This window comes from Drosophila sechellia, chromosome 3L (genome assembly GCF_004382195.2).
Source record: "Drosophila sechellia strain sech25 chromosome 3L, ASM438219v1, whole genome shotgun sequence".
In the NCBI taxonomy this organism is placed as follows: Eukaryota; Metazoa; Arthropoda; class Insecta; order Diptera; family Drosophilidae; genus Drosophila; species Drosophila sechellia.
The window spans coordinates 27,623,068-27,648,135 of record NC_045951.1 but is presented as its reverse complement, the minus strand read 5'-3'; the positions used below and the strand labels follow the sequence as shown (position 1 = coordinate 27,648,135).

The following is a 25,068-nucleotide window of genomic DNA, read 5'->3' as shown; positions in this document are numbered from 1 at the left end:
TTATATAAACTCTTTTAAAATCGAGAAAAATAAATTTTTATTTTTTATTTAATAAACGCTGATATCAAGGTACAATAAATTAAGTTTTCTTTTTAAATAAAATTTTTTCAAATAATTTCAATTTTCTTTTACAATACTAATAAACTATTATTAAAATTATTTTTTCTTTAAACAATACTAAAACTTTAAATTTTATAGTTATTTCTAATAATTTAATAAAAAATAATAAAAATTAATAAATAAAAACTAAATCAATTTATATTGATTTGCACAAAAATCTTTTCATTGTAAATGAAATACTTTACTTTATAAGCTTTAAATTGTCATTCTAGATACACTTTCCAGTACATCTACTATGTTACGACTTATCTTACCTTTATAATAAGAGCGACGGGCGATGTGTACATATTTTAGAGCTAAAATCAAATTATTAATCTTTACAATTTTACTACTAAATCCACTTTAAAAATTTTTTCATAATTTTATCCATATAAATAAATTTATTGTAACCCATTATTACTTAAATATAAGCTACATATATAGTTTCTAGTGAATCTACTTGGAACCTACTACTTGGACTCTCAACATCCCCACGAATAAGCTTACAAATAAAAACTGTTCCAAGCATAGTTCTACGGCAAGCTAGGGATGGTAAATTAATTTAAATTAGTCTACTGGAATAAGGAGGTAATATATGGTTTGCATCCCAATTTAGGCGCCGCAAGGCAAAAAGTAAGAACTTTTTTTGGACCGATTCAATGCGGTCCGAGTGGACTGCGTATTGTGGACTCCAAACAGGTGATCCGTACTCGAGAATCGGAGGGACTAACGAAATAAATAAGGTTTTAGTCAAGTAAGGGTCATCAAATTCCTTAGACCACCTTTTTATAAAACCAAGCACATCCCTGACCTTATTGACAATAGACGAAATATGGTCACAAAATTTTAGTTTTGGGTCCAGAAGAACAACAAGATCATCAACTCTTGTTATTCTGTCCAGAGTCGTGCGTATTGGGTTGGCACGACAAAAGGTCATAGCTTTACACTTGGAGCCATTTAAGGTCTAATATATTATCACGGCGTCATATTTTAAATCGGTCTAGATCGGATTGTAAGTCCAAATGGCAAGAAGTGTCCTACATAAGTACACGCGAATGTTTTATTATTAAGGGGAGGTCGTTAATGAATAAGGTAAAAAGAAGCGGACCAAGATGGCTCCCTTGTGGGACACCGGATGTGACTCGGAGAATAGAAGATAACGAATTTTTAAAGAGGACTTGTTATGTCCTGCCATTCAGATAGCTTGAAATCCAATTTAGAAGATCAACAGAGATATCTATAAAATCAAGTTTTTTTATAAGAAGGTAATGATTAACAGAGTCAAATGCTTTACTAAAATCAGTGTAGATGACATCTGTTTGAAGATTATTTTTGAAACCCTGTATTACGAAAGAAGTTAGCTCCAAGAGGTTAGTGGTTGTAGATCTGCGTTTCATAAAACCGTGTTGACACGGTGATATGATTGATCTACAGAGGTGCTGCAAATGAGGAGTGATAACATTTTCGAAAAGTTTTGGGATAGCCGACATTTTAGAGATTCCTCTGTAATTGCTTGCATCCAGTTTGCTACCTTTTTTATGAAGAGGAATCACAAAGGACTCCTTCCATATATGAGGGAATTGTGAAGATTCCAAAGATAAGGTAAACAGTTTCAGTAGAGGCTTGCACAAGGCTACCGCACAGAATCTGAGCACACAGCCAGGGATTCCATCGGGACCTGGCGAATAGACCGGTTTAACACGCTGAAGATCGTTAAGCAGTGAGCTTTCGTTTATAGTGGGGCAAAATATTATATTCGACTTAGATACCACATAAGAGTATGGCTGTTCGGAATGAGGTAAAGTTGAATATGTTGTTTGAAAAAACTTGGCGAATAGAGTGTAGTGTTTTCAAAAAATAGCGAGGAAGGGTAAGAACTTGTTTTTCGCTTAGTGCTAACGAAATTATAAAACTGTTTCGGATCCTGTGCAAACTGGAACTTACAACGGTTTAAATAATTTTTGTAGCACTGAGCATTAAGCACGGTAAAGTTTAACCGAGCGCTTAAATATTTACAAAGGATGGACTGAGAACCGGTATTTTTAAATTTCATATAGAGTCTGGACTTTACATTTCTTAGGTGTGTCAACTCTTTATTAATCCAAGGAGGTTTAGAGATTGACGGATAGTACATCGGAACACAAGAGTCAAAAAATGATTTAATTGCGGTATAAAACATATTAATCGCATCCGCCATTATGTTGCAGGAGTAAAGATCGGACCAATTAAAGCCAGCTATAAAATTGTTTAGCCTCCGAAAATTTGCCTTGCGAAAACAGGGAATTCGCTTTGTTGACTTCTCTGAATTTACTTTTAATACCATACCTAAGTCGATTTCCACCTCGAAAGTATTACTTAAATATAAGCTACACCTTGATCTGATATAAATTTTTATTAAATTTATTGAATATTATTATTCTTATAAAATATTCTGATAACGACGGTATATAAACTGATTACAAACTCAAGTAAGGTCCGTCGTGGATTATCGATTACAAAACAGGTTCCTCTAGATAGACTAAAATACCGCCAAATTTTTTAAGTTTCAAGAACATAACTATTACTACATTAGCAATTAATTTACATTTTAAATAAAAGGGTATCTAATCCTAGTTTTTTATTAAAATTTTTAACTTCAATGACATGGGAAAGCCACAGGAAATTAAAGCAGACATAGATTCAGCTTTTATGTGCATAGCTTTGCAAAACTGGTTAAGATCCGAAGGTGTTTAAATTTCTGTAACAACAAGTAAAAATGGTGTATCCGATATAGAAAGATTTCATAAAACCGTAAACGAAAAACTAAGAATTATTGGAAACGAAAAAAATATTGAAGATAGGTGTACAAAATTCGAAACAATATTATATGTATACAATCACAAAACCAAACATAATAGTACTAAACGATATCCAGCGGAAATTTTGCTATATGCAGGTAGTTCAGACTTTAACGTACAAAAAAACAAAATTGATAAGATAGAATACCTTAATAAGAATAGGCATAATTTTGAATTTGACACAAAATATAGACAGGCTCCAGAGTAAAGAGTAAAATTACTAACCCATTTAAGAAGACAGGAAAAATTGAACAAGTGGATAGTAAACATTTTGAAGAGACAAATCGCGGCAGGAAAATCGTACATTATAAATCAAAGTTTAAGAAACAGAAAAAATTCAATAAAAGTAAATACGATAATTCCAGAACAACCAATGAAGAGCAAGCTACACAACACATTCCTAATAATGCTTAGTTGCATCTTATCATTTACCACCATGGTTAAATGCAGCAATATCGATGTAAACCCAATAAGCGCGAAAAATGAATATCTTATATTCCAAACTGGAACAATGGAAATTCCAACCAGCTACGAATACCACTATTTGAGTATAAACATAACAAAGACAATGCGAATGTTCGAAAACCTAGTAACTGAAGCAAATGATTATCCCAATGTACCACAGATACAATATTTAGTCTATAAACTAAAACGGGAAATAAATGGTTTAAGAATTATTCAGCGAAGCAAAAGAGGTCTTTTAAACGTAGTAGGAAAAGCTTATAAATACTTATTCGGAACATTAGATGAAGACTTCAGGAAAGAGCTAGAAGAATTTCGGAGAAATTCGGAGAAAATTATGAAATGAAATTTTGATTATTTCCCACGTTCCTAGCGAAGTCACTAAAGTTCCGATATTTCAAATAGTTCCGTACCCAGATGAACATAACTATATTCTAACCGAGCAAATATTCGATAAATTTTATATATTCAATAACCAAGTATTTCATAAGGATACAGATAAAGTAATATTAGACAAATGTATTGTTGAACTTATAAAACAAGAGCAAACTCAATGCAAATACACTAAAACCCATAGAAATTTTCAAATAAATTACATAGAACCAAATATACTTTTAACATGGAATATTCCTGAAACAATTGTCAACCAAGATTGTACAAAACACTATTAAAATTAAAAATTGTACTATGCAAATAGATGAGTTCTTAATTTCAAATAATCTAGCAGATTTTACACAAACAATTTATATCACCAACAATGTTACACGCTTAGAACCAATAAATCACTTACCAACAAAAGAAATGATAAAATCCCATGTAAAACACTATAACTTTTATTATTAGCTTAAAAATATACCTAAGAAAATCATTGTCAAATATTGTAAAAAAAAAAGAAGATCATCCGCACATAGAAACTAATGTCAATGAAAATATTCAACTACGAAATAATATTATGCTATATCCAAATTTAACGACCTGAGGACAGGCCAAATTCAAAGGTTGGGGGAGTGACATATCCATAAGTCCCTAAGACTTAAGCACATGCCTACACAGCACACCCAAATACACCCTACACTACTCCGGATGTACCTAATGGATTCCAGATAAGAATAATATGATCCTCAAGATTGGGTTGAGTGGAAAATTCCCAACTCCAAATAAGTCACCCACTGGTAGACTAAACATCCGTCCCATAATTTAAACATTCCTTGCCTAAGCCCCATCGTCATGTCCCCACGTTCAAAGCTCGTACTCGCAATCCCGAAAACAAAAGTATTAGATTTCAATAAACAAAACTATAAGAATCTAAGAGCACTTGTATCCAAGAGCGAATGCACTAGAATCCAAGAGAAATCCAAAAACAATTAAAGTCAGCAACTCCAAAGCACTTTCTCTTCACTTGATCAGATCCCTTAAGTCCAAAGTCCATATCAGAAAAGCTCGATACCGAGGCTTGAACGTCAATCAAATCAGAATAATTAGATGAGTTCAGTTTGAGACCTAATTGTAATCGGTCGGTGTTCTTCAACAAAAATAAAAAATTCTAATCATTCAGTGAAATAAAATTATAATTTTTTCACATATGAGTATTGCAAACATTAAATTATATATATATGTATAATAAATTGATTTTATTTATTTTTATATAATGATAAATTGTTTATTTTAATTATAAAAATTTAAAAATATTAATAAATTTTTTAATATATTAAATAAATTATTTATTAACATAATAAATATTATATTTTCAGATTTAGTGATTAAAATAAATTATTTATTAAATTTATTTTTTATAAAATTTTAATTAAAAATAAAATTATTTTTTATTTATTAATTTTTTAAAAATTTATTACTTTTTTATTTATTTATGAAATATTTAATAATTTTTTAAAAAAACCTAAATTTTTAGTTTTGTAAAAATAATATTTTTATAAAAGAATTTTTTTTTTTTAAATATTTTTTTTTTTTAATATTTAAAAAAAAATTTTATAAATGTTAAAAAAAAATTTTTTTTAGTTGTTTGAAAAGAATTAGTCTATAATTTTTTAAAAATCTTTACTTTAATTTTTTTTAATATTTAAAAAAAAAATTTAAAAAAAGATTTTTAATTTTTAAATTATAAATTTATTTAATTTTAATTTAAAAAAAATATATTTTTTGTAAAGTTTTTCTTTTTTATTATAAATTGTTAAAATTTAATAAATTAAAATAAAAAATTAATTTTTGAAATTTTTTTTATTTATAAATGTTTTTGTAATTATTAAATAAAATAACAACAAATGTTAACAATGTTAACAAAATAACAAAATAACAGACACAATTTATTAAAAAAAAAAATAGATTATAAAATCAAAATAAAAATTTAAAGTTTTATTTTGGCTTAAAAATTAGTTATTAATTTGATTTATATGTAAATTTTTGTACGATTTTATATTTATTTTAAAATAAATATAAAAATTTAATCGCAGTAATTAATTTTATTAAAGAAATTTAGAAATAGCAATATTAATAAGTATTGACCAAATTGGTGCCAGCAGTCGCGGTTATACCACTAATACAAATAAATTTTTTTAGTATTAATTAAATTGAATTTATTGTTAATAATAAAATTAAATATATTGAGTGAAATTTTATATTTAAATTATTATATAAAAATATAAGTGAATATAATAAGTGAAAATCATTGAATATTTTGGTAATGGCTCTTTTTGCTTCTAGCCAATCTGTACTTTTTACTTCTACTAGGGAGGAAAATTTCGAATAAATATCAATACAAGAAAGGAAGATCTGGTTTCCCGTGAGATAAAAATCTATCACGTATTTTTCTCTTGTGTTAAATATTTCGGGTGTTCTTTCGTATGTCAGTTTTGTGTCTCTTTGTTCTGTTTTTGCCAGATTACAGATTTCACATTCATTTATAATATTTTGGATTAGCTTTTGACTATCAGAGTAATAGTATTTTTCTTTGAACCAATTAACGGTTTTTTCAATACCTGGATGTAAAAGTTCCTTATGTTTCTGTAGGATTAAGTCCTTAAATTCCGCATAAGTTAGTATGTCAATTAGCTTGCTTGTACATCTCAATAGTTTTGTGAAATTGTTAGGGCTTATGATTTCGGTAAATGCCCTCTGAAAAATCAGAAAATTGCACTTTTATTGGTGCACACATATTCCTTAATGAGGTTTTTGTCGAATTCAAGTGTCATCTCTTTATAGATTATTTTAATCTTTAATTTTTGAAAGAAGTGAGTGACTTCTTTTGTCACTGTCGCCTTTTTCTATCTCTATTTGTCTAGAGAAGAAATTAACTGGTCTCTCTGTTATGGATATATAATTAAAATTATCTTCATTGGCACTATGTATAGTTGCGTTTGCGCTGTTTGCGACTTCGCCAACCATGACTTCTTCTATCTTTGTGCGGGTAAGAGCATCCGCGACGAAATTTTCTTTGCCTGGAAGATATTTTATTTTATAATCAAATTCATTAAGTTTGATTTTCCACCTTTGTAGTTTCATGTTTGGTTCTTTGATATTATTGAGCCATACCAATGGCTTGTGATCACTCATTATTTCAAATGGCCTTCCGAATAAGTATGACCTGAAATATTTTGTCGCCCAAACTATAGCTAACAATTCTTTTTCAATAGTAGCATAGTTAATTTCGTGTTCGTTTAGCGTTCTGCTGGCATAACAAACGGGCTTATGGTTCTGTGATAACACTGCACCAATAGCTACATTACTTGCGTCAGTTGTTAGAGAAAAGGGCCTTGAAAAATCAGGGTAGATTAATATCGGGTCTGATGTTATCAAAACCTTTAGTCTATCAAATGATTCGATGTAGTCTTTGCATTTCTTATATATTACAGCACCTTTTTTTAATTTGAGGGTCATGGGTTTAACTATTTTTGCAAAGTTAGGAATAAACTTGCGATAGAATCCACATAATCCCAAAAATGATTTTATTTGTTTAGGTGTCTTGGGTAATGGAATTGGGTTAGGTTTTATGCCGTTTGTTGTGACAATGTGTGCTAGGAATTCAGTTTCTTTCTTCATGAATTCACATTTATCTAGCTGCAATTTCAAGTTGGCTTCTCTGAGTTTTTCAAAGACTTTCTTTAGAGATAAAATGTGTTCTTCCAATGAAGTAGAGTAAACAATAATATCGCCTAAATAAAATAAACAATCTTTGTAGATCAAATCTTACAGAAGATTATTCATGCATCTCTGAAAAGTAGCTGGAGCATTTTTTAGCCCAAAGGGCATACGAGCTTAGTAGAAAAAGCAGTTTTTGCAATAGAATTTTCATCCATCTGTATTTGGTGAAAACCTTTAGCTAGATCTATTGTTGTAAAGTATTGGCATCTACCCAATTTGTCCAATATCTCGTCCATTCGGGGAATGGGAAATTTGTCATTAACAGTTATCTCATTTAGATTCCTGTAATCGACTAACAACCTGAAGAGGCGTCTGCCTTCTTGGGGACCACCCAGATAGGAGAACAGTAAGGGTATTTTTATTTGCGAACAATCCCTTGTTCTATCATTTCTTTAATTTGTTTGTTGACTTCTTGGTCAACGCTTTGGGGGTACTTGTAGGGTTTACGTTATACTGGATCTTCATGTTGAGTCTGGATGACATGTTTAATTGTACTTGTGAAGGTCAAATTTTCGCCCTCTTTGTACTGAATGTCTCTATATTCGTATAGGAACTTCTTTAAACATTCAACTTTCTCTACATTTAAAAGTTCGAGTCTATACTCGTTACATTCGCGTAACTCATTGTTAATCGCGAAGTTGACTATATCGTCCTCAACGGACATGTAATCGAGATGTGTTACATCATTGTCCACTGTGTCACTAACAACATTTGAAATGAGGCATTTACATTATGCGGTCTCCTTCTTATTTTGTTGACGCTTTGGTTTAAGGCCCTTAGATGTGTTCTTAACCTTTTGCATCTTTGTATTGATTTTCTCCACTGGGGCAGAATCAATCATTTGATGCGGGTCAAAGCATTTGGATGCGGTCTTGCCCTTCTTTTCTACATACAAAAATTTAAATGTTTTCGAGCCTAAAATTACTCTATTATTATCATAGTTTATCTTAGCTTTTGTATCTTCTAAATACTTTCGACCTAACAGGAAATCATAATTGTCTGAAAATTTGTGGATATAGAATTTTTGAACAGACGGACAGACTGAAGTGGGTTTTATTATTATACTCTTCGTTAGTTTAATTGGCCCTTTAATAGTGTATACTGTTAGATTCTCTTCGTTTTCTTTTATATTGTCAAAATTTTCCCCTATAATATTTAATGATGATCCTGTGTCGATCATTCCTTTGTAAATTTTATTCTGATAACTTATTTCTACATAGGGACTGAGTGTCCGAGGCAGCTTGATGAAAATTTACATCCATTCTGCACTGGTCACTTTGACTCTGGGGTTGTCTTTTTATCGGTTTTTGACTATTAAAATTATTTGAAGTCGAGGGTTGGAAGTTAAATCCCTTCTATATGTGTCATAATTTCCTCTTAGATGATTTGGTATGAAACGAGGTGAATACTGGTTTTGATTTATACCAAAAATTGGTTCGAATTTTGAGGGGGTACTGTATTTCTAATTTCTCTATAAACTTACTGATGCTTCCTGGGTATGGTGTTTCTTCTAATTGCTTTATGATGGTTGTATATGGTCTGTGGTCCTTGAATGCCATTGCCAATGCTTCCTTTATGTCCATCCATGTTGTCGCTCTTTCCTGGGTTACGACTTCTAATGCTGCATCCACTAGTAACCGCTTCACTGCTCCATATACGACGTGTGCTTGTCTCGCATCTTGTGTTGGATATAAATTAAGTAATTGTTCTAGTTGATTCACGAATCCAGATAGTCTGCCAGGTGTGCCATCGTAGTAGTTTAATTCTTTTATTTGATTTAGTAGTTGAGGTTTTTAGGTATTTGGTTTTTAAACTATAAGTTTAAGTTTAGATTAAGGAATTGAAAGTTTTTAATTAACTTTGGTTCCGACCGAAGGGGATTTTATTTAAGTTCCACTTTCACGTAGATTCTTTTGCGGATCTCAAAATAATGTTATAATCACTGTTTTAATTCGCACATCCTGGATAGTTAGTTGTATAATCCTTCAATAGATCATCCTGTATATCCTTCAATAGATCACTACCGTACTAAAAGGACTCTTTATTTAACAGATCCTACCGACTGCGCCAATTAAATGTTTGCAATACTAATACGTGAAAAAATTATAATTTTATTTCACTGAATGATTACAATTTTTTATTTTTGGTGAAGAACACCGACCGATTACTATTAGGTCCCAAACTGAACTCATCTAATTATTCTGATTTAATTGACGTTCAAGCCTCGGTATCGAGCTTTTCTGATATGGACTTTGGACTTAAGGGATCTGATCAAGTGAAGAGAAAGATCTTTGGAGTTGCTGACTTTAATTGTCTTTGGATTTCTCTTGGATTCTAGTGCATTCGCTCTTGGATACAAGTGCTCTTAGATTCTTATAGTTTTGTTTATTGAAATCTAATACTTTTGTTTTCGGGATTGCGAGTCCGAGCTTTGGACGTGGGGACATGACGATGGTGTGAGGGCTTAGGCAAGGAATGTTTAAATTATGGGACGGATGTCCTGGTCTGGTTAATTGCATACCTAACTCTATATCTTCTATGCATTCTGTGAACTGTTGATGGTTGAATATAAGTATCGCAATTTGTTGGTTTAGTTCTTTTTCTAACTTGAGCTTATTAATTATGTCAATACCGCTGTTGATTATGTCGACAATCATATTTAGATCATGGCTTTTTACGGAGTCTTCTGACATGTTATTAATTTTTTCTTCTAGCTCTTCCCTGTCATCTTCATCTAATGTACCGAATAAGTATTTATAAGCTTTTCCTACTACGTTTAAAAGACCTCTTTTGCTTCGCTGAATAATTCTTAAACCATTTATTTCCCGTTTTAGTTTATCGACTAAATATTGTATCTGCGGTACATTGGTATAATCATTTGCTTCAGTTACTAGGTTTTCGAACATTAGCATTGTCTTTGTTATGTTTATACTCAAATAGTGGTATTCGTAGCTGGTTGGAATTTCCATTGTTTCAGTTTGGAATATAAGATATACATTTTTCGCGCTTATTGGGTTTACTTCGATATTGCTGCATTTAACCATGGTGGTAAATGATAATATGCAACTAAGCATTATTAGGAATGTGCTGTGTATCTTGCTCTTCATTGGTTGTTCTGGAATTATCGTATTTACTTTTATTGAATTTTTTCCGTTTCTTAAACTTTGATTGACATTATAAATGTACGATTTTCCTGCCGCGATTTGTCTCTTCAAAATGTTTACTATCCACTTGTTCAATTTTTCCTGTCTGTTTAAATGGGTTATTAATTTTACTCTTTACAAGTGGAGCCTGTCTATATTTTGTGTCAAATTCATAATTATGCCTATTCTTATTAAGGTATTCTATCTTATCAATTTTATTTTGTTGTACGTTAAAGTCTGGACTACATGCATATAGAAAAATTTCGTTTACGGTTTTATAAAATCTTTATATATCGGATACACGGTTTTTACTTGTTGTTACAGAAATTTTAACACCTTCGGATCTTAACCAGTTTTGCAAAGCTATGCACATAAAAGCTGAATCTATGTCTGCTTTAATTTCCTGTGGCTTTCCCATGTCATTGAATATTTTGGTAATGGCTCTTTTTGCTTCTAGCCAATCTGTACTTTTTACTTCTACTAGGGAGGAAAATTTCGAATAAATATCAATACAAGAAAGGAAGATCTGGTTTCCCGTGAGATAAAAATCTATCACGTATTTTTCCCTTGTGTTAAATATTTCGGGTGTTCTTTCGTATGTCAGTTTTGTGTCTCTTTGTTCTGTTTTTGCCAGATTACAGATTTCACATTCATTTATAATATTTTGGATTAGCTTTTGACTATCAGAGTAATAGTATTTTTCTTTGAACCAATTAACGGTTTTTTCAATACCTGGATGTAAAAGTTCCTTATGTTTCTGTAGGATTAAGATTTCACATTCATTTATAATATTTTGGATTAGCTTTTGACTATCAGAGTAATAGTATTTTTCTTTGAACCAATTAACGGTTTTTTCAATACCTGGATGTAAAAGTTCCTTATGTTTCTGTAGGATTAAGTCCTTAAATTCCGCATAAGTTAGTATGTCAATTAGCTTGCTTGTACATCTCAATAGTTTTGTGAAATTGTTAGGGCTTATGATTTCGGTAAATGCCCTCTGAAAAATCAGAAAATTGCACTTTTATTGGTGCACACATATTCCTTAATGAGGTTTTTGTCGAATTCAAGTGTCATCTCTTTATAGATTATTTTAATCTTTAATTTTTGAAAGAAGTGAGTGACTTCTTTTGTCACTGTCGCCTTTTTCTATCTCTATTTGTCTAGAGAAGAAATTAACTGGTCTCTCTGTTATGGATATATAATTAAAATTATCTTCATTGGCACTATGTATAGTTGCGTTTGCGCTGTTTGCGACTTCGCCAACCATGACTTCTTCTATCTTTGTGCGGGTAAGAGCATCCGCGACGAAATTTTCTTTGCCTGGAAGATATTTTATTTTATAATCAAATTCATTAAGTTTGATTTTCCACCTTTATAGTTTCATGTTTGGTTCTTTGATATTATTGAGCCATACCAATGGCTTGTGATCACTCATTATTTCAAATGGCCTTCCGAATAAGTATGACCTGAAATATTTTGTCGCCCAACTTTAGCTAACAATTCTTTTTCAATAGTAGCATAGTTAATTTCGTGTTCGTTTAGCGTTCTGCTGGCATAACAAACGGGCTTATGGTTCTGTGATAACACTGCACCAATAGCTACATTACTTGCGTCAGTTGTTAGAGAAAAGGGCCTTGAAAAATCAGGGTAGATTAATATCGGGTCTGATGTTATCAAAACCTTTAGTCTATCAAATGATTCGATGTAGTCTTTGCATTTCTTATATATTACAGCACCTTTTTTTAATTTGAGGGTCATGGGTTTAACTATTTTTGCAAAGTTAGGAATAAACTTGCGATAGAATCCACATAATCCCAAAAATGATTTTATTTGTTTAGGTGTCTTGGGTAATGGAATTGGGTTAGGTTTTATGCCGTTTGTTGTGACAATGTGTGCTAGGAATTCAGTTTCTTTCTTCATGAATTCACATTTATCTAGCTGCAATTTCAAGTTGGCTTCTCTGAGTTTTTCAAAGACTTTCTTTAGAGATAAAATGTGTTCTTCCAATGAAGTAGAGTAAACAATAATATCGTCTAAATAAAATAAACAATCTTTGTAGATCAAATCTTACAGAAGATTATTCATGCATCTCTGAAAAGTAGCTGGAGCATTTTTTAGCCCAAAGGGCATACGAGCTTAGTAGAAAAAGCAGTTTTTGCAATAGAATTTTCATCCATCTGTATTTGGTGAAAACCTTTAGCTAGATCTATTGTTGTAAAGTATTGGCATCTACCCAATTTGTCCAATATCTCGTCCATTCGGGGAATGGGAAATTTGTCATTAACAGTTATCTCATTTAGATTCCTGTAATCGACTAACAACCTGAAGAGGCGTCTGCCTTCTTGGGGACCACCCAGATAGGAGAACAGTAAGGGTATTTTTATTTGCGAACAATCCCTTGTTCTATCATTTCTTTAATTTGTTTGTTGACTTCTTGGTCAACGCTTTGGGGGTACTTGTAGGGTTTACGTTATACTGGATCTTCATGTTGAGTCTGGATGACATGTTTAATTGTACTTGTGAAGGTCAAATTTTCGCCCTCTTTGTACTGAATGTCTCTATATTCGTATAGGAACTTCTTTAAACATTCAACTTTCTCTACATTTAAATGTTCGAGTCTATACTCGTTACATTCGCGTAACTCATTGTTAATCGCGAAGTTGACTATATCGTCGTCAACGGACATGTAATCGAGATGTGTTACATCATTGTCCACTGTGTCACTAACAACATTTGAAATGAGGCATTTACATTATGCGGTCTCCTTCTTTTGTTGTTGACGCTTTGGTTTAAGGCCCTTAGATGTGGTCTTAACCTTTTGCATCTTTGTATTGATTTTCTCCACTGGGGCAGAATCAATCATTTGATGCGGGTCAAAGCATTTGGATGCGGTCTCGCCCTTCTTTTCTACATACAAAAATTTAAATGTTTTCGAGCCTAAAATTACTGTGTTATTATCATAGTTTATCTTAGCTTTTGTATCTTCTAAATACTTTCGACCTAACAGGAAATCATAATTGTCTGAAAATTTGTGGATATAGAATTTTTGAACAGACGGACAGACTGAAGTGGGTTTTATTATTATACTCTTCGTTAGTTTAATTGGCCCTTTAATAGTGTATACTGTTAGATTCTCTGCGTTTTCTTTTATATTTTCAAAATTTTCCCCTATAATATTTAATGATGATCCTGTGTCGATCATTCCTTTGTAAATTTTATTATGATAACTTATTTCTACATAGGGACTGGTGTGTCCTTCTGTGTCACTTGAGTGTCCGAGGCAGCTTGATGAAAATTTACATCCATTCTGCACTGGTCACTTTGACTCTGGGGTTGTCTTTTTATCGGTTTTTGACTATTAAAATTGTTTGAAGTCGAGGGTTGGAAGTTAAGGGGGTTATTTTGTTGGGCTTTTGTTAAATCCCTTCTATATGTGTGATAATTTCCTCTTAGATGATTTAGTATGAAACGAGGTGAATACTGGTTTTGATTTATACCAAAAATTGGTTCGAATTTTGAGGGGGTACTGTATTTCTAATTTCTCTATAAACTTACTGATGCTTCCTGGGTATGGTGTTTCTTCTAATTGCTTTATGATGGTTGTATATGGTCTGTGGTCCTTGAATGCCATTGCCAATGCTTCCTTTATGTCCATCCATGTTGTCGCTCTTTCCTGGGTTACGACTTCTAATGCTGCATCCACTAGTAACCGCTTCACTGCTCCATATACGACGTGTGCTTGTCTCGCATCTTGTGTTGGATATAAATTAAGTAATTGTTCTAGTTGATTCACGAATCCAGATAGTCTGCCAGGTGTGCCATCGTAGTAGTTTAATTCTTTTATTTGATATAGTAGTTGAGGTTTTTAGGTATTTGGTTTTTAAACTATAAGTTTAAGTTTAGATTAAGGAATTGAAAGTTTTAATTAACTTTGGTTCCGACCGAAGGGGATTTTATTTAAGTTCCACTTTCACGTAGATTCTTTTGCGGATCTCAAAATAATGTTATAATCACTGTTTAATTCGCACATCCTGGATAGTTAGTTGTATAATCCTTCAATAGATCATCCTGTATATCCTTCAATAGATCACTACCGTACTAAAAGGACTCTTTATTTAACAGATCCTACCGACTGCGCCAATTAAATGTTTGCAATACTAATACTTGAAAAAATTATAATTTTATTTCACTGAATGATTACAATTTTTTATTTTTGGTGAAGAACACCGACCGATTACTATTAGGTCCCAAACTGAACTCATCTAATTATTCTGATTTAATTGACGTTCAAGCCTCGGTATCGAGCTTTTCTGATATGGACTTTGGACTTAAGGGATCTGATCAAGTGAAGAGAAAGATCTTTGGAGTTGCTGACTTTAATTGTCTTTGGATTTCTCTTGGATTCTAGTGCATTCGCTCTTGGATACAAGTGCTCTTAGATTCTTATAGTTTTGTTTATTGAAATCTAATACTTTTGTTTTCGGGATTGCGAGTCCGAGCTTTGGACGTGGGGACATGACGATGGTGTGAGGGCTTAGGCAAGGAATGTTTAAATTATGGGACGGATGTCCTGGTCTGGTTAATTGCATACCTAACTCTATATCTTCTATGTATTCTGTGAACTGTTGATGGTTGAATATAAGTATCGCAATTTGTTGGTTTAGTTCTTTTTCTAACTTGAGCTTATTAATTATGTCAATACCGCTGTTGATTATGTCGACAATCATATTTAGATCATGGCTTTTTACGGAGTCTTCTGACATGTTATTAATTTTTTCTTCTAGCTCTTCCCTGTCATCTTCATCTAATGTACCGAATAAGTATTTATAAGCTTTTCCTACTAAGTTTAAAAGACCTCTTTTGCTTCGCTGAATAATTCTTAAACCATTTATTTCCCGTTTTAGTTTATCGACTAAATATTGTATCTGCGGTACATTGGGATAATCATTTGCTTCAGTTACTAGGTTTTCGAACATTAGCATTGTCTTTGTTATGTTTATACTCAAATAGTGGTATTCGTAGCTGGTTGGAATTTCCATTGTTTCAGTTTGGAATATAAGATATACATTTTTCGCGCTTATTGGGTTTACTTCGATATTGCTGCATTTAACCATGGTGGTAAATGATAATATGCAACTAAGCATTATTAGGAATGTGCTGTGTATCTTGCTCTTCATTGGTTGTTCTGGAATTATCGTATTTACTTTTATTGAATTTTTTCCGTTTCTTAAACTTTGATTGACATTATAAATGTACGATTTTCCTGCCGCGATTTGTCTCTTCAAAATGTTTACTATCCACTTGTTCAATTTTTCCTGTCTGTTTAAATGGGTTATTAATTTTACTCTTTACAAGTGGAGCCTGTCTATATTTTGTGTCAAATTCATAATTATGCCTATTCTTATTAAGGTATTCTATCTTATCAATTTTATTTTGTTGTACGTTAAAGTCTGGACTACATGCATATAGAAAAATTTCGTTTACGGTTTTATAAAATCTTTATATATCGGATACACGGTTTTTACTTGTTGTTACAGAAATTTTAACACCTTCGGATCTTAACCAGTTTTGCAAAGCTATGCACATAAAAGCTGAATCGTTGTCTGCTTTAATTTCCTGTGGCTTTCCCATGTCTTTTAATATTTTGGTAATAGCTCTTTTTGCTTCTAGCCAATCTGTACTTTTTACTTCTACTAGGGAGGAAAATTTCGAATAAATATCAATACAAGAAAGGAAGATCTGGTTTCCCGTGAGATAAAAATCTATCACGTATTTTTCCCTTGTGTTAAATATTTCGGGTGTTCTTTCGTATGTCAGTTTTGTGTCTCTTTGTTCTGTTTTTGCCAGATTACAGATTTCACATTCATTTATAATATTTTGGATTAGCTTTTGACTATCAGAGTAATAGTATTTTTCTTTAAACCAATTAACGGTTTTTCCATACCTGGATGTAAAAGTTCCTTATATTTCTTTAGGATTAACTCCTTAAATTCCGCATAAGTTAGTATATCAATTAGCTTGGTTGTACATCTCAATAGTTTTGTGAAATTGTTAGGGCCTATGATATCGGTAAATGCCCTCTGAAAAATCAGAAAATTGCACTTTTATTGGTGCACACATATTCCTTAATGAGGTTTTTGGCGATCTTTATAGATTATTTTAATCTTTAATTTTTGAAAGAAGTGAGTGACTCTTGTGTCACTGTCGCCTTTTTCTATCTCTATTTGTCTAAAGAAGAAATTAACTGGTCTCTCTGTTATGGATATATAATTGAAATTATCTTCATTGGCACTATTTTTTTTTTTTTTTTTAATTCGTTTATGGAATTTCCATTGTATGTTAAACTATATACAATAAAAACATTAAAACATTTAGGAGGGCAAATCCCGGACTCCCCGCGGTATGGCCGTGAAGCATTGCTTGCGAGGACGTTCAGGATATGCTCACTCGTGGACCCTCCTGGCTCTCTCGGCTCTTCTGAGCTCGGTGGTTATCGCTGCGGCGAAGCTGTTGACCGCTTGCCATTCCGCCTCCCCCTGCAGCATGAATGGGACTAGGTTGTCCGCATTCAGTCTGCCGCCAAGTACGGCTTCCAGAGAGCTCCGTTCCCTAGCGTATTTAACGCACGAGAAGAGAACGTGCTCAGCTGTTTCGCTCCGACCACCACCGCACCATGGACAGTCATCCGCATCCTCGTGTCCAAAGCGCTTCAGGTAGCTGCGAAAGCAACCGTGCCCGCTGATCAGCTGCGTTAGATGGAACGTATATGCCATGCTTCCGCTCTAGCCACGGCTTGAGGTTGGGTATCAGCTGCTGCGTCCAGCGACCCTTAGGCTCGTTGGTCCACCTGTGCTGCCATGTCTCCAGGGTGTGCTGCCTTGCTTCAGCTCGTATTGCTTTCTTGGCGCCGGGGGAGAGTCTTCGACCGTGGGTTTGGTTGAAGACCACTTCGTTTTCCTGCGCTAACAGGTCCAGAGGCGGTATCCCTGCGATCACCAATGCCGCCGCGTTGGAAACTGTTCTGAAGGCGCAGCAGACACGTAGGGCCGAGAGTCTGTGGGTAGCATTTAGGCCCTGGCATAGCTTTCGGTTCCAAGCGCTTTTGCCCACACCGGGGCGGCATATAGCATGGTCGCTCGGGTAGGCGAAGTATCCCGTCGTACATGATGTTCCATAGAAGCGGGCAGAGGACCGAGCCTTGCGGGACTCCACCGGTGACCTGGTGCCTGAAGACGCCTTCCGACGACTCGCACAGTAGACCCGATCAGAAAAATAATTGCGTATGATCTGACTAGGTAGGCTGGGACGCTGAAGCCAATTAGTGCTTCTAGGATCCGGTCCCATCTCGCTGTGTTGAAGGCGTTCCTGATGTCTAGAGTGACCATGAGGCAGTACTCTTTGCTGCCACCCTTCCATCTGGTGCCGTCAATTGCTTGGGCCGCTACTTCGACCACTCTGTTGACGTCGACGTGCCTTCCTGAATCCAAACTGGGACCGTGAGAGGTCACCCGCGTCGGCGATAGTCTCTCTGCCGAATGCACATCAGTTTCTCCAGGAGCTTGCCAGTTCCATCGATGAGGCATATTGGCCGGAACGATGAAGGCTCCTCGGGTGATTTCCCTGGTTTTGGGAGGAGAAGCAGCTTTTGGATTTTCCAGCAACTCGGGAAAACTCCTTCCTCCAGGCACTTGGTGAATGCCTTCGCAAACGAGTCTGGCTGGAGGTAGAGAGCAAGCCGAGCGCCCTGTCGGGATGCCGTCCGGGGTCCTTCAGCAGTTTTGCCAGCTCCAGGATCTCGTCACTGCTGACCGTGGCGTCGGATTCGACGTGGTCCCCTGTGGCTGGGTCGGCTGGGCGTAACCCATCCATCACAGGGAACAGGTGTTCCCCTACACTGCGGAGCTTCGCTGGGTCCAGTAGCTTAGGAGTCCTTGTGTACGCCTTCTTGACCACCACCTTGTAGGCACTCCCCATGGGTCGCTGTCGGCAGAATCGCATAGGTCGAGGAAGCATTTGCGCTCTCCCTTATGGCTATCTTAAGCGTTTTTCTGCGGGCTCTGTACTCGGAATGGCGTTTGGCAAAGGACTCCGCACCTCTCGCGCGTTGGTAGCGACGTCTGTCGGAGAGGCACTCACGACGAGCCGTCTCTATCTCCTGGTTCCACCAGTAGACAGGGGCTCTTTGTCGGCTATGCGACCTGCTCGATTGCATGCTGGCGTCGCACGCGGCCTTCAGCCGCCTCATCAGCTCCACTGCCGTCAGCTCGGCTCCTTGTCTGCTCGCCATGGGTAGGAACTGCTCTCGAAACACCTGCGTGTCCAGAGAGTCCGTCTTGTATTTAATCCTGGCCTGGGCTGGTGTCTGGGCTTGGGACGAGGGTGGGCATCCCAGGTCGCAGATGATGGCCAAGTGGTCGCTGCCAGTGTAGTCCTCGCTGAGTGTCCACCTCGCTAGCCTGTACGACGAGCCGCTAGTGAAGGTGAGGTCCACCACAGAGCCCAGTCCGGCGCGCCTGAACGTGTGCCGTTTTCCATGGTTAAGAAGAGCCAGGTCCAACGTCGCGAATGCCTCCAGCACCATCCTGCCTCTCGCATTGGTGGTTGAGCTGCCCCAGCTCTCTGACCATGCGTTGAAGTCGCCCGCTATTAGAACCTGGGTGCGGCCTCTAGCATCCGCTGCCAGTCTGTCCAGTGCCTGGCTGAATGCGATTAGGGTCAGGCTGGGAGCTAGGTATACGCTGTACACCCACCATCTGCCTACCCTGGCCCTAACAAATTCGATGTCCGAAAGAACATCGGTTATTTGCTGGGTTTCTCTGCTGCACCTCCAGATCGCTGCTTTCTTGGTGCGGTCGAAAGCCCAGTCTGGGCTAGCCGCCGTTCGGTAGGGCTCGCTAAGTAGCGCGAGCTCCACTCTGCGTTCACGCACCGTCTGCACTAGCAGGTCTTGGGCTGCCGTGCAGTGATTCAGGTTTAGCTGAATCAGCCGCATCATTGCAGTTCCTTTGGTGCTCCTTTACCCGCCAATGGGCACTTCCGGGTGCCCATTTGGTGGTTGGTCGCTTGGCTACCTCTGTTTGCGCACAAGAAGCACTTAGCTTCGTTAGGGCACTCGGCGGCTTTGTGTCCCGCGGTCCCCCATCTGAAGCAGCACTGGCTTCTGTCAACGGTGCTTCTGCAGTGGGCCGCTATGTGGCCTTCTTCCAGGCATCTGAAGCATCTTTGGCGTGGCTCCAGCTCCTTGATCAAGCATTGGGACCATCCTACCCTCAGCTTGCCACGCTTGATCAGCTGGTCCGTCAGATTGGCTGGGACAGCTATCACCGCAGTCTTCCCTCGGTACTGCGTTTGCCGGAGGCTCTTGATAGCCCTTGCTGCAGGGATCTCTGCCTGGGCCTCCTCCTGCTGCCTGGTGCCACGGTGCGTGTGCGAGATGTGATGCTGGGCCCAGTGAAATCCGATACGGAAAGCTCATTCTGGGCGAAAATTGTCAGTGAATCGAAATTAACAGAAATTTCGGAAATTCCGCTAGTTCAACACAATTTAAAACAACCTAAAATTGTCAGTGAAAACAGGGGAACAAAGGGATAAAAGTTCGTAGCGTGTGCGTGTGATAAAAGTTGAGTGGGTCTGTGAGAGTGTGTGTGCGCGCAAAAAGAATAGAGAAAGCAAAGCATCCCGAAGGAGTGGCACACAAAGTGTTTGCATAACTTAATAATTATTCGACATGATGATTTCAGACAGTCAGAAAAAAGGACTGCGGGAGTTACTTCTAAATGACAATAACTTAACTGTCCTGCTACAGTTGGCCAAATGCGCCACCAAAAATGTGTGCAAAACCGAAGACCCGGAGGAAGCCCTTCGTCTGATCACTACACACATTCCAGACATTTACGTACTGCTTTCCAAGCGCGCTATAACGAAGGAACTCCTCTTTACGTATTTGAGCAATCGACGCGCTGACGCAGCCACAGACTTTAGCAAGGCAGACCTCATAGAAAAGGTTATACAGTATTGGAAGCAGGAGCATCAATCAAGCATAGAGCTTTCCGGAGACCAGACATCCAGCTCACTTCATAATCAGAGCGAAGAGGATTATCCCATTAACAAGATTGCGCGCAAGTTCGGCGAGTGGTTCTTCGAACGCTTCAACGCAGACGCCCTCAGTCTGGTGGATTTGTGGGCAGATGCGACCCTACATCTCACGATCAGAGCCAGTGATGGAATCAATGAGTGGGAGTGTACGACGGCTGCCGAGGTGTTATCGGCAGAACAGAACATGTTCGAACAGAACATGTTCGTCCCCCGGCTCAGCTGCTACTGGCCACTTACGCCGATGACACTGCCATGCTGGCGTCTCATCCTTCACTGCAATCTGCCTCTAACGCAGTCCAGGAATGGCTGCACGCAATCGAAAAATGGACTGCCAAATGGAATGTGGCCATTAACTCCTCAAAGTCAGCCTGTGTAACTTTTTCCCTGCGACCCGGAACCTGCACAGATCTGACCTTCGATGGAAGCCCTATCACCAATGCTAGTTCGCACTGCTACCTAGGAGTTCATCTAGATCGGAGACTGACCTGGAGGGCCCACATCACGTCGGTCAAATCTAAGTCACTGGCGAAGCTAAAAAAGCTCGACTGTGAGTACAAAGTCAATCCTTAGGCAGAATATCTTGAGAAATCTTCAAGTCATCAGTGGATACAGGCAGCTCCAGAGCTGTGTGCAGAATTTCGCTCGAGCACAGATAGGGGGCTGGGGGCTGAGCTTCCCTTTTACGTAAGCACTTCACTTTTTTGGGTTTCCAGTTGTTGTCAGCCAAGGGGTCCCGCAGTAGCCCGAAGGCACATTCAAAGATTCCGACGCAGCTGTCACGGGAGTGCAGAGTGCCGCAGCAGATCACTAAGAACTGCCCGTACGAGTCCATTCGACCTTGAATTCCGGCGTGCGTCAGGTTCGGATTAAAGTAAAAGTCAAACTGCTGCTTAGCGCTCGTTAGTGCCGATAACACCTCGGCAGCCGTCGTACACTCCCACTCATTGATTCCATCACTGGCTCTGATCGTGAGATGTAGGGTCGCATCTGCCCACAAATCCACCAGACTGAGGGCGTCTGCGTTGAAGCGTTCGAAGAACCACTCGCCGAACTTGCGCGCAATCTTGTTAATGGGATAATCCTCTTCGCTCTGATTATGAAGTGAGCTGGATGTCTGGTCTCCGGAAAGCTCTATGCTTGATTGATGCTCCTGCTTCCAATACTGTATAACCTTTTCTATGAGGTCTGCCTTGCTAAAGTCTGTGGCTGCGTCAGCGCGTCGATTGCTCAAATACGTAAAGAGGAGTTCCTTCGTTATAGCGCGCTTGGAAAGCAGTACGTAAATGTCTGGAATGTGTGTAGTGATCAGACGAAGGGCCTCCTCCGGGTCTTCGGTTTTGCACACATTTTTGGTGGCGCATTTGGCCAACTGTAGCAGGACAGTTAAGTTATTGTCATTTAGAAGTAACTCCCGCAGTCCTTTTTTCTGACTGTCTGAAATCATCATGTCGAATAATTATTAAGTTATGCAAACACTTTGTGTGCCACTCCTTCGGGATGCTTTGCTTTCTCTATTCTTTTTGCGCGCACACACACTCTCACAGACCCACTCAACTTTTATCACACGCACACGCTACGAACTTTTATCCCTTTGTTCCCCTGTTTTCACTGACAATTTTAGGTTGTTTTAAATTGTGTTGAACTAGCGGAATTTCCGAAATTTCTGTTAATTTCGATTCACTGACAATTTTCGCCCAGAATGAGCTTTCCGTATCGGATTTCACTGGGCCCAGCATCACATCTCGCACACGCACCGTGGCACCAGGCAGCAGGAGGAGGCCCAGGCAGAGATCCCTGCAGCAAGGGCTATCAAGAGCCTCCGGCAAACGCAGTACCGAGGGAAGACTGCGGTGATAGCTGTCCCAGCCAATCTGACGGACCAGCTGATCAAGCGTGGCAAGCTGAGGGTAGGATGGTCCCAATGCTTGATCAAGGAGCTGGAGCCACGCCAAAGATGCTTCAGATGCCTGGAAGAAGGCCACATAGCGGCCCACTGCAGAAGCACCGTTGACAGAAGCCAGTGCTGCTTCAGATGGGGGACCGCGGGACACAAATCCGCCGAGTGCCCTAACGAAGCTAAGTGCTTCTTGTGCGCAAACAGAGGTAGCCAAGCGACCAACCACCAAATGGGCACCCGGAAGTGCCCATTGGCGGGTAAAGGAGCACCAAAGGAACTGCAATGATGCGGCTGATTCAGCTAAACCTGAATCACTGCACGGCAGCCCAAGACCTGCTAGTGCAGACGGTGCGTGAACGCAGAGTGGAGCTCGCGCTACTTAGCGAGCCCTACCGAACGGCGGCTAGCCCAGACTGGGCTTTCGACCGCACCAAGAAAGCAGCGATCTGGAGGTGCAGCAGAGAAACCCAGCAAATAACCGATGTTCTTTCGGACATCGGATTTGTTAGGGCCAGGGTAGGCAGATGGTGGGTGTACAGCGTATACCTAGCTCCCAGCCTGACCCTAATCGCATTCAGCCAGGCACTGGACAGACTGGCAGCGGATGCTAGAGGCCGCACCCAGGTTCTAATAGCGGGCGACTTCAACGCATGGTCAGAGAGCTGGGGCAGCTCAACCACCAATGCGAGAGGCAGGATGGTGCTGGAGGCATTCGCGACGTTGGACCTGGCTCTTCTTAACCATGGAAAACGGCACACGTTCAGGCGCGCCGGACTGGGCTCTGTGGTGGACCTCACCTTCACTAGCGGCTCGTCGTACAGGCTAGCGAGGTGGACACTCAGCGAGGACTACACTGGCAGCGACCACTTGGCCATCATCTGCGACCTGGGATGCCCACCCTCGTCCCAAGCCCAGACACCAGCCCAGGCCAGGATTAAATACAAGACGGACTCTCTGGACACGCAGGTGTTTCGAGAGCAGTTCCTACCCATGGCGAGCAGACAAGGAGCCGAGCTGACGGCAGTGGAGCTGATGAGGCGGCTGAAGGCCGCGTGCGACGCCAGCATGCAATCGAGCAGGTCGCATAGCCGACAAAGAGCCCCTGTCTACTGGTGGAACCAGGAGATAGAGACGGCTCGTCGTGAGTGCCTCTCCGACAGACGTCGCTACCAACGCGCGAGAGGTGCGGAGTCCTTTGCCAAACGCCATTCCGAGTACAGAGCCCGCAGAAAAACGCTTAAGATAGCCATAAGGGAGAGCAAGCGCAAATGCTTCCTCGACCTATGCGATTCTGCCGACAGCGACCCATGAGCCTTCATCGTTCCGGCCAATATGCCTCATCGATGGAACTGGCAAGCTCCTGGAGAAACTGATGTGCATTCGGCTTGAGAGGACTATCGCCGACGCGGGTGACCTCTCACGGTCCCAGTTTGGATTCAGGAAAGCGCGGTCCACCGTCGACGCTGTCAACAGAGTGGTCGAAGTAGCGGCCCAAGCAATTGACGGCACCAGATGGAAGGGTGTCAGCAAAGAGTACTGCCTCATGGTCACTCTAGACATCAGGAACGCCTTCAACACAGCGAGATGGGACCGGATCCTAGAAGCACTAATTGGCTTCAGCGTCCCAGCCTACCTAGTCAGGATCATACGCAGATATTTTTCTGATCGGGTCTTACTGTGCGAGTCGTCGGAAGGCGTCTTCAGGCACCAGTTCACCGGTGGAGTCCCGCAAGGCTCGGTCCTCGGCCCGCTTCTGTGGAACACCATGTACGACGGGATACTTCGCCTACCGCTGGTCGGGAGGAGCGAGATCGTAGGCTTCGCGGACGACGTGGCCTTGCTCGTTGTTGACAAGTATCCCGGCAAGGCCGAAGAAAGCTGTAACCAAAACATCAGGGCCATCGAACATTGGCTCAGTTCAATGGGGCTAGAGCTGGCGTCGGAGAAGACTGAGGCTGTCCTGATTAGCTCAAGGAAAGCGGTGGAGACGACCACTGTCGAAGTAGGCTGTACCAAGGTGTCCTCCTCTCGGGCAATCAAGTACCTGGGAGTCATGATAGACACCAGGTTTTCGTTCCGAGAACACCTTGCCTACGCTAACTCGAAAGCAGCAGGAGTAAATCGGGCGCTTTCAAATATAATGTTGAACTCCCGAGGCCCAAAACAGGCGAGCAGAAGGCTGCTGACGAGCGTCACCCGAGCGACCATGCTATATGCCGCCCCGGTGTGGGCAAAAGCGCTTGGAACCGAAAGCTATGACCAGGGCCTAAATGCTACCCACAGACTTTCGGCCCTACGTGTCTGCTGCGCCTTCAGAACAGTTTCCAACGCGGCGGCATTGGTGATCGCAGGGATACCGCCTCTGGACCTGTTAGCGCAG

At 39.1% G+C, this 25,068-nt stretch overlaps 2 protein-coding genes across 2 annotated transcripts; one reads left to right on the top strand and one right to left on the bottom strand.

Moving 5' to 3' along the window:
- The first annotated feature begins 20,336 nt into the window (after positions 1-20,336).
- On the top strand, positions 20,337-21,326 carry LOC6621246 (uncharacterized protein C3orf38 homolog). The gene is made up of 2 exons (XM_032718113.1): positions 20,337-20,977; positions 21,323-21,326. Exons 1-2 carry the CDS (start codon positions 20,424-20,426, stop codon positions 21,324-21,326), a joined length of 558 nt encoding a protein of 185 aa, XP_032574004.1. The 5' UTR covers positions 20,337-20,423.
- A 24-nt stretch (positions 21,327-21,350) lies between these two features.
- Positions 21,351-22,325, bottom strand: LOC116801006 (uncharacterized protein C3orf38 homolog). Its single transcript, XM_032718106.1, has one exon. It carries the CDS (start codon positions 22,236-22,238, stop codon positions 21,351-21,353), a length of 888 nt encoding a protein of 295 aa, XP_032573997.1. The 5' UTR covers positions 22,239-22,325.
- Between the last annotated feature and the right edge of the window lie 2,743 nt (positions 22,326-25,068).

Bases quoted from the DNA above. Each gene is read 5' to 3' on its own strand.
- LOC116801006 (XM_032718106.1), bottom strand. From the start codon at position 22,238: ATGATGATTTCAGACAGTCAGAAAAAAGGACTGCGGGAGTTACTTCTA.
- LOC6621246 (XM_032718113.1), top strand. From the start codon at position 20,424: ATGATGATTTCAGACAGTCAGAAAAAAGGACTGCGGGAGTTACTTCTA.